The following is a 10,473-nucleotide window of genomic DNA, read 5'->3' as shown; positions in this document are numbered from 1 at the left end:
CGGTGTCTAATCACCAGAATATCTAAGCAATGTCCAACCGGATAGTGACTGCAAATAGATAGCCGGAAGACTAGTGCTGCTCTTTTTCCTTATTCACTCATGTATTTATCTATTTATATGGTCTATTTTGTACTTCCTTCGATACTCATCTGCTCCAATCCAAAGAGAATCAGACACTCATACACAACTAGCACTACACTCTACCTTGTTGATCAAACCTGGTTTTCTGCAACTGCCTGAGAAGTTAGTGCCCAAATTTCTTCTGGTATTGTTCATCTTCTTTCGAGGTTAGTATCCTTTGTTCTTATCATGCACAACTTATCATTGATTAGTGACACGAAATATATGACTACCATCTGATTCTGTGGTGTACATTATAGCACTACATCAATCTGATGCAGGGCCCATGTCACAGTGACATTCCTGTACAATAACAAGAGAAATGTAAAATCTCTTGACGCTAGGGAGTGTTGTCTTAAAACGAAAAGGTTGAAAATATGCAATCTGTGTAATCGGTTCATCAATTTGCTACAATACTACCAAGTTTAGTTTCTTGCTGTATAATACAGGCCTATAATTAGAAATTTGAGTGGTTTACCATCTGTTGAAGCCTTCTTAATGGTTGAACCTTCTTCAACACTTCTCAGATTTCGAAGCAGGAAAACTATGGGGTCTGAGGAACATGTTTCCCTTCGAATTCCATCTCCTATCAAATACATATCACCAACTGAAGTGGTTCAGCTTGATAATGTTGAGGAGCGTACCTTATTCAATGACAAGCATCAGCTAACTGACCCATCAGCTAAGGTAATTTTGTCTTGAAGGTCTACTAGTTGTGTTTTCGTGTGCTATATATGTCTGTTTTGTGGATGATGGAAGATCAATTAGAAGGAAAAGAAAAATTAACAAATGGTTATGCATAAAGTGACTTCTCTGCTATGATATTTGTAACAGAAATCTGAGATATCTCTTAGCATGTCACCATCACCAATGGAAGTTCAGATACAGAATACAGAAGAAGTCCCCTTCTGTCCCGAAACAGAGTTCAACAATGGAATGTCAGATACTAATTCTGCCCCAACTAAGCGTGCTAGTAGCAGCCAACTACAGGAAGAAGCAGAGTTTCACTCTCAACCCCAGCCAAAAACCTCTGCATTTGAAGAGCAGGCCATTCAAATTGGACATTTTCCTTATCAACCAAGTATTGAAAGGCTGAAAGACAAGAGGTTTGATAATTTCAAGACGTGGTCCGGGAAACTTGAAAGGCAGATATCACTAGCTTCACTACTACGGGGAAAGCCACTGGGAAAAATTGATCAACCAGACAATGCTTTTGTGCAGAGTACAGATCAAGTTGACCCTTTACCTGCAGACAGATACTTCGATGCATTGGAAGGGCCTGAGTTGGACACGCTTAGGGTAATTCATCCTATCTAGTTTCATTTTTCAATATCGACATATGCTTGATGTTATGTTACAGTGATAAACTGGTTTCTTCCTGAATAGGCTTCAGAGGAAATTCTGCTTCCAGAAGATAAGAAATGGCCATTTCTTCTCCGGTATCACATTTCTTCATTTAGCATCTGTCTTGGTGTTAGCAGCCAAGCTATTCTGTGGAAAATCTTGCCTACCTCTGCCTCTACCAAATTTCTCCACTTGAGTTTAATGCCAAATCTGGTTCTGTGGTTCATTTCTCTTGCTCTATTAGTCATTGTTGCTAGCATCTACATTCTTAAAATCATCTTCTACTTTGAAGCAGTTCGTCGTGAGTATTACCATCCAATCCGAATCAACTTCTTTTTTTCACCGTTTATAACCCTCTTGTTCATAGCTCTTGGTGTCCCACCTTCAATCTGTAAAAACCTCAATCCAGCTCTTTGGTACATCCTAATGGCACCAATACTATGTCTTGAGCTTAAGATCTACGGACAGTGGATGTCAGGCGGACAACGTCGGCTTTCTAAAGTAGCCAATCCTGTTAACCATCTATCCATTGTTGGGAACTTTGTTGGGGCATTGCTAGGAGCATCAATGGGACTGAAAGAAGGACCAATATTCTTCTTCGCTGTTGGGGTGGCTCACTATATGGTCTTGTTTGTAACATTGTACCAGAGACTTCCAACAAATGAGTCAGTAATCCCAAAGGAACTCCATCCTGTGTTCTTTCTGTTTGTTGCAGCACCTAGCGTAGCTTCGATGGCATGGGCAAGAATCCAAGGCTCCTTTGATTATGGCTCGCGGATTGGCTACTTCATCGCCATGTTCCTTTATCTCTCATTGGCAAGTATACATAGGCTGCAGTACTAGTTATGTTGCATTACTTGATTTAGTACTAAGAGCTTGATCATATTGAATCAACAAGCTTGCAAGATAGGATATTCACACTAGTGTTCCTAACTCTCTTTCTCTCCTCGCTTGCATGTACAGGTCGTCAGAGTCAATTTTTTCCGAGGATTCAAGTAAGACATCATCGATTTGATTACATAGAGTACTGAAAGTGAGTTTGCATCATTAGTTTGGACATGAAATTAGCTTCTAACATGGATTCAAATAGGTTCTCATTGGCATGGTGGGCATACACTTTCCCAATGACGGGTGCTGCCACTGCAAGCATCAGGTACTCGAATGAAGTGACGAATGTAGCAACTCAAGCTTTGGCTCTCATACTCTCTCTCATTGCCACATTCACAGTGCTTGGTCTCTTCGTGGTAACCCTTTTGCATGCCTTTGTTCTCCGAGACCTCTTCCCCAATGACATTGCAATTGCCATTAGTGATAGAAACCCAAGTAAACTGAACAGCAAGTGGCACCATCTCAAGCAGGACAGCTCTTATTGTCCCAAAGACATTGAGAATTCCTTGCAATCAACAATAAGCATAGATAAAAAGGGAAAAATTTGAAGATTTCTTGATCCAGTGAACATCTGTACATATTGAAATGTTATAAGGATGTGAAATCCACGCTCCTCAAATTGTAATCCACACTCCCCATCAGATATTTTATATTTTCATCATCATAATAAATGATGCATCATATTTATGAAAATTGTGATAATATCAGGGATGAGACCTCTAAGCTAGACTGTGATGGACAAGATGGATATGTATGAAAATTATGGTGATCCTCATTATTATACGAAGAATTTGGCCCTAGTCTAATCCGTATGTATATATGGATTTATGTTGTTCGGATCGATCTTCATGTGTTTTTTTCTTCGGTGGAATTCAGAATGTCATGTTCAGAAGCAAACAACGTGGTTGATCTTAATTAACTGCATGGTCAGAATCTTGTCCTCTGTTGTACGTACATTCCCAGTGAATCGATTTTTAACTTTTATTAATTTTGAATCCATATATATGAGCTGCAGTCATTCTGTAAATCTGGATCATTATGCATTGCTTAGATTATACAAGTTTGTTCGTCCATTGGGGTAGCTGGCTCCCACACATCGATCCATGTTATGTTTATGTCAAAGCATATCCATGTAGAGGCTGGCATGGTTAGGAAAGTTTGAACTCCTTACGTTACATTATGAGTAGTTCAAAGAAGAGAAATATAAGATACTATTTGGTACACGTCTTGCAAGCCTCTTCAGTGCAACATTCCTTACATCCCAAGGAATCGACTCGACTTAAATCCTCGCCTATTAATTTATATAACGAGTCCTCTGATCAAACTCGTACAGCTAGCAGTTGAAAGGACTAATTCAAGTGCCTGATCATGGCATCTATATCTGAAATGATCGAAGAGCATCCCAGTACTCCGAGAGGTATCGATCTCTCCTAGTTTTAAATGACAATAGTTTATGATTTCATTTGCAAACCATTTATCAATTCTGTGCAATAGTTTATGGGGTTTATATATATATATATATATATATATATCATATACACGTATATAGTTCCCATAATATAGCGTAATTGACATCAGCTAGCAGTATATATATCCATGTGTACGGTTCTTATTTTTTGCAGAATTTGCACTCCATATATGACTTGCCTATGACATTTTGTCCTTTTGCTTTCAGTTGAAACATTTGACGGCATATACCCAAGGAAATTCAAGATGTCCCAAGTCCGATGGGGTATGAAAATCTTAAACTAATTCCTTATGTTAAATTATGCAATAAGTTGCGGTAGAGCACCAATATAATCCACTGCTATTTCAATATGTTTGAGTTGAGCATCAATCCACGTTTCATTCATGTAGTTTTCAATTAGGTTTGGTACGCACTAATATTAAAAGGAGTCGACTTCGATAATAAGGGCTGGTCACCTTAAGATGATCACAGCTAATGAACATGAGACACGTGTCTATTTTAAAAAGCTTGGCTGCAATTTAAAGACATAACATGAATGTTTTGAGTATTTGACATGTTTGTTTATGATTACTGTTGACACTTGTCTATCTCTCATTGGTGTTTGTCACCCATAAATGACCATAGCTGGTCACCCAAGTTATTTCCATATTAAAACCCGCATGTAACATTCAAACCACACTCATCTTGTTTGGATCAGAACAGTAGGAATAATACATGAAAACATTGGTGTTTACCTCAAGATATAAGGTGTTCAACGAAATGTTTGAATGTGATATTTCATGAGCTTAATACAAAATTTAGGCATGTTCCTTTCCTAGTTCATCATATCTTCAAAATGACAATTTCCTAACTCCGTTCTTAGTTCGTTTTTGAGTGATACGGCGAATAATGCTACTTCCTAGCAATAGCTGAAGGGCAGATCTTGCAATTGCCATTGTGGTCAAACCTAAAGATTGTGTTCAAAGATATCATGACAGATCATTTCAAGCCTGTCTCCAATTGTAAGTTTGAAACAGCCAATAAATGGTTGTCTTATGCAAAAACGAGTGTATCAATTCTGAAGTAATTTCAGCAGCCGTATCGCTATCAAAGATGAAGTACAGCTGATAATGACTGCACAAGTAGATAGTAGCCTGCATTCGAGGACATACAGATACTACCCCCTAAGACGTGTGCTACTTGTGCTCTTTGTTCTTCTTCAGTGTCTATAAATATGATCTTCTTCTGCATAATCTTCGATACAACTCATCTGCTCCAGACAGAAGCAGACGCAGACTCAATACACACTAATCAGTTCAAACTGGTTATGTTTATCTGCCTGAGAGGTGATTGCCTACACTTGCTTCCAGTATCGTCGTCCATCGGTTAGTCTTGTTTTTACTTTTGATTCAACATATATTGCGAGTTCTGCATATACAGAGTTCTATATGATCAATATGTATTGTTTTTGTTTAACATAAATGGCTCTATATGCATTACTAGTACTGATCAATAATTCTTATATGTATTGGTGCCATCTGATTCTGTGGTGTAGATTATACTATGCTTAGGCATCACATACATGTTAGGATAAAATACTGGATAGTCTTTGTGGTTTGAAGTCGACATTTGTTTAGTCATTGTGGTTTTATTTTAATCTGTATTAGTTTTTTTTTTTTGTATTAAAAAGGAATCTGTATAGTCTTTATAGTTTGAAGTCGACATTTGTTTAGTCTTTATGGTTTTATTTTAATCTGAATGGTCCTTGAAGTCACGTTTTTTCATCCAAATGGTCATTCCGTCAATTTTCTCGGTTTAACGGCCACGTAAGCAATTTAACTGAGAAAATTGACGGAATGACTATTTGGATGAAAAATCGTGACTTTAAGGACCATTCAGATTAAAATAAAACTATAAGGACTAAACAAATGTTGACTTCAAACCACAAGGACTAAACAAATTTCAATTTTACATGTTATCTTTAGGTGTGAACTTGTGAGGCAGGGCCTGTATATGCACCAGTGACATCCCAAATGATCAAATACGCATTAGAAATGTATATTCTCATGATGCTAGTATCAGTAGCTTTAAACTTAAAAGAGCAGAAAATACAAATGTAATCAGCTTCATCAGATTTGTTAGAAAATTACCCCAAGTCTGATTTCTTGCTAGATCATATGACATGGCTAAAAGTTTGAGAAATTTCTTATACTTGGAAATTTCAGTGATTCACCATCCATCATGAAAGTCTTTTGAATGGTTATACTGTCCTTTCATTTTCAGCTGCAAACTCTTTGGGACAGAAAACAGCGGAACAATGGATTCTGAAGAACAGGTTTCGATTCAAATTCCATCTCTCATCAAATACATATCCTCAAACGAAGTGGTTGGTTTCGACAATGTTGAGGAGCATACCGTTCTCAGTGATAAGAATCAGCCATCAGCTAAGGTACGTCTATCTTTAATAGAGTGAGGATTACAAATAAGAATTTTGTATGATGTTTGTTTTGTCATTGATAGCACTGTTATAAACTTATAACAGGAAATTGAGGTAGGCGAAAGCACAGTTGATGAATATGAACCACCAATTCATCAAAGGATGCATTCTGTTTCTATTAGTATGCCGCCATCACCAATGGACGTTCATTTGGAGAAAATAAATGGAGTTCTATTCAGTCCTGAAACGATTTTCAACAATGGCATCCTAGATTCTTCTTCTGCTGCAAACAGAAGTGCTAGTGGTCGCCAACTTCCGGAAGCACCAAAATCTCACTCTCAACCCTTGCCAAAAGGCTTAGCATTCGAAGATCAGGCAATGCACACTGCACATTTCCCCTATCATCATCCAAGTATGAAAAGGTTGAGAGATAACAGGTTTGACAATTTCAAGACATGGTCCGGGAAACTTGAAAGGCAGTTAACACTACTGCGGGGAAAGACACCACGAAAAGGTGATCAAACGGAGAATGCTTTTGCTCCAAGTACAGATCAAATTGACCCTTTACCTGCAGACCGTTACTTTGATGCATTGGAAGGGCCTGAATTGGACACACTTAGGGTAATTTATGCTCTATATTCTTCTTATTCAGTAGTCTAAGTCGTTTGTATCTTATCTTAGAAATGACAAAATGATTTTGTTATTGAACTAAACTAGGCTTCAGAGGAAATAATGCTTCCAGAAGACAAGCAGTGGCCGTTTCTTCTGCGGTATCCCATCTCTGCATTTAGCATCTGCCTTGGTGTCAGCAGCCAAGCTATTCTGTGGAAAACCCTACCAACCACGGCCTCAACGCAATTTCTCCACCTGAGTCTAACAATAAATTTGGTTCTGTGGTGCATTGCTGTTGCTACATTAGTTGGTGTGACTTGCATCTACCTTCTTAAAATCATCTTCTACTTTGAAGCAGTTCGTCGCGAGTATTTCCACCCAATTCGTATCAACTTCTTCTTCTCTCCATTTATAGCCCTCTTATTTTTAGCTATAGGAGTGCCACCTTCCATTTCAAGCAACCTCCATCCAGCTCTTTGGTACATCCTGATGGCGCCGCTTTTATGTCTTGAGCTTAAGATCTATGGACAGTGGATGTCAGGAGGACAACGCCGGCTTTCTAAAGTAGCCAACCCTGTTAACCATCTCTCCATTGTTGGCAACTTTGTGGGTGCTTTGCTAGGTGCTTCAATGGGACTAAGAGAAGGACCAATATTCTTTTTTGCTGTTGGTATGGCTCACTATATGGTCTTGTTTGTGACACTTTACCAGAGACTTACAACAAATGAGACAGTAATCCCTAAGGAGCTCCATCCTGTGTTCTTTTTGTTTGTTGCTGCACCTAGCGTTGCTTCCACGTCTTGGGCAAGAATCCAAGGCTCCTTTGATGTTGGCTCGCGGATCGGTTACTTCATTTCTATGTTCCTTTATCTCTCATTGGCAAGTACATACATATAACCTTTATCAATTAAGTTGCACCTATCAATATTTTCAGAGAAATTTCATCCTTCACTTTGTTCATATGTCTCATGACTAGTATTCCAGTCCTAACTCCTAACTTACTTTTCTATCCTTTTTCTCTGCTTGTACAGGTAGTCCGAATCAATTTTTTTCGAGGATTCAAGTAAGTTATCATCAATTTCATTATTTCCAGAGTACTGAAAGTGCTTTTCCATCATTAGTTTGCACATCAAATTAGCTTCTAACATCGTTTCAAATATAGGTTCTCGTTGGCATGGTGGGCATACACTTTCCCAATGACTGGAGCTGCCGTTGCAACCATCAGGTACTCGAATGAAGTCACAACTGTAGCAACTCAAGCTTTGGCAGTCATACTCTCCATCATTGCCACGCTCGTGGTCTTTGCTCTCTTCATAAGAACTGTCTTGCATGCCTTTGTGCTCCAAGACCTCTTCCCCAATGACCTTGCAATTGCCATCAGCAACAGACCCCCTAATAAACCAAGCAAAAAATGGTTTCATCTGAAAAATGGAACCTCTTCGGATTCAAAAGATATCGAGAATTTCCTGAAGTCAGCAACAAGCTCAGAAAGAAAGGATTTGGACATTAAAACGTTAACTGAAACTGCCAATAAGCTCTAGCTAGCTGTTTGTATACATGAGAGGAACATTCTTTACCAAGTTTAGTGGTTCCAGTGATCATGTCAAATATCATGTAGAGTAGCATTTTGGGTGCTTTTGAGTTTTGTGTATGATATATGCTAGTTTAGCTTTTCAAAACCTCTCTGAAAGAAGAATAAACTGTTGATTTTGCTTAATTCATTGCCTTAATGAATACGCTAACAACAAACTATTTACATCAGTGACGAGAAACCGAGTATTACTATTATGGGCTTAAAACTTGGGCTTATTTGTCCAGGTCTCATTGGGTTTGATTTTGAGTTAGACCGATTGACCTTTGTGATAGAGTACTCGGGCCCATCATTCATTCATGGAATGATTCATTTTAAAGTCTTTTTTTTTTTTTTTTTTTCCTGAAGTCAAGATCGATCGATCATCAAGCATCCGATTAACTTGTCACGTTTTATGTGTTTTGTAAAGTCATGAGGACAAAGTGTGTTTGAAGCAATATCTCCGTAGACTACAATATAAAAAAAAGAGTTCGAAAAATTTGATCCACGATTATTCGATGAGAAATACTCATGAATAGACAATTAGTGAAAGTTGCATGGTTACTCTATCCATTATTCTCTAAGGAAGCGAGGATCAATGTTACTACATATGTTAGCTTGTGACCAAAACTTGCCGTTTTTTGTTTATGGGATGAATGTGAAGGCTAGGAGACATGTTAATGACAAGTAACTGAAGTAATTTGCTTGGCTTTTTTTTTTTTGTATGAAACAAGTAGGTTGCGTGGTTATGACTTATGAGTATGACTTAGCTTAAGAAGCTCTTAACACTTGATTGCGTGCTAGATACCAACAGCAGCAGAAGACAAGTAGCATGTACTTATGAGAGTTGCTGGTCCCCGAACAAAAACCTAAATCTGATAAACATAGCCATTAGTAGTCCATTAGCCTAAAATGGCGAAACAGAATCATAAAGCCTTCCTTGTTGCTGTGCTTCCTTGGCCACGAAACAGAAAATCCAAAGCCGAAGACAAAAGGCGAAGTAGAGAGAAATACACAACAGATGTCATATCCGGCTTTGGCATTTCATGCTAGCACAGTTTGTCCATGTCTCCCTATCCTCCGTGGCTTCACATGTCAGACGGGCACGTATAGTGATCGATATTAGGCCACCCACATCCAAGAAGAAGAAAAAGGTCGAGCTAGCTTTGTGTTCAATCTCAAGCTTCACAAAATCGAGCTAAACAGGTAGCTATAGCTTCATGATCATCAAAGGACGTACTGAAAGAAATGGGCATTCATACATCTGCATGTGCTTTGCCTAAAGCTCGTTTCGTTTTCGGGACCAGCTATCTAGAACCAAGTTTGTTCTAAACCCGAAATCTTAAACCCTATGACAAACTCATCACTCTTTTCCATCACCAATTCGATGACCCTCGGACAAGTTTGTATAGCAAATAATTCATCAGCAAATTAAGCAGTGAATCTGGGAAACTAGAGGACTACAGAAGTGTGTGTAAGACAAGATTTTGAATGCTTTGAGGATCGACAAGCCTATATAAATACCCATTCGGGGTCCATAATATATAGCTAGCTAAATAGTGTTTCTATGTAACTAGATATATATTACGATCTCCAATACTAGACAATAATATGTAATCAACCAAACTAAAGCATGAAAGTGGGTGGTTTGGTCTGTTTAAGAGCCTACATGAGCATATTATGCACTATAATATATTAGCAGAATTCCCAAATGTAAGCTACAATGTTGCTACAAACGGAGCCCATAGATGTGATTGTGTTTCACAACGTAGCATGTATCATGTATGCATGTATATCCTTTGGGGTTTGGTGCGAACAAGAGGAGCTAGCTTGGGGTCTACCATGCATACTATTCCCTTTCATGACTTGAAGATCGAAATGAAACCGAATCTAAAATTACATATATACAAATCGATCAATGTGATATGTCTCACAACAGACTGTATGTTACCCTCCATCTCTTTCTGATCTTAACTCTTGCTGCTGCTACACGGTCCTCAGTTGCTGTATATTAGTTTGCCCTAGCTTCTCACCAAGTGAATAGAGGAAAGATAT

General features: G+C 38.4%; 1 protein-coding gene across 1 annotated transcript; it reads left to right on the top strand.

Moving 5' to 3' along the window:
• Positions 1-651: 651 nt before the first annotated feature.
• LOC101302316 lies at positions 652-8,389 on the top strand. The gene is made up of 10 exons (XM_004309122.1): positions 652-807; positions 955-1,419; positions 1,507-2,280; positions 2,428-2,459; positions 2,555-2,899; positions 6,083-6,248; positions 6,342-6,857; positions 6,954-7,731; positions 7,884-7,911; positions 8,011-8,389. The coding sequence occupies exons 1-10, from the start codon at positions 667-669 to the stop codon at positions 8,387-8,389; spliced, it is 3,624 nt and encodes a 1,207-aa protein (XP_004309170.1). The 5' UTR covers positions 652-666.
• The last annotated feature ends 2,084 nt before the right edge of the window (positions 8,390-10,473 follow it).

This window comes from Fragaria vesca, linkage group LG7, assembly GCF_000184155.1.
Source record: "Fragaria vesca subsp. vesca linkage group LG7, FraVesHawaii_1.0, whole genome shotgun sequence".
NCBI classification, from domain to species: Eukaryota; Viridiplantae; Streptophyta; class Magnoliopsida; order Rosales; family Rosaceae; genus Fragaria; species Fragaria vesca.
The sequence above is the reverse complement of the archived record's forward strand: the minus strand, read 5'-3'. Positions and strand labels throughout refer to the sequence as shown.

Bases quoted from the DNA above. Each gene is read 5' to 3' on its own strand.
- LOC101302316 (XM_004309122.1), top strand. From the start codon at position 667: ATGGGGTCTGAGGAACATGTTTCCCTTCGAATTCCATCTCCTATCAAA. The intron at 2,281-2,427 runs GCAAGTATACAT...TTGCATGTACAG, and splicing joins TGTTCCTTTATCTCTCATTG to GTCGTCAGAGTCAATTTTTT. The intron at 2,460-2,554 runs GTAAGACATCAT...GGATTCAAATAG, and splicing joins AATTTTTTCCGAGGATTCAA to GTTCTCATTGGCATGGTGGG.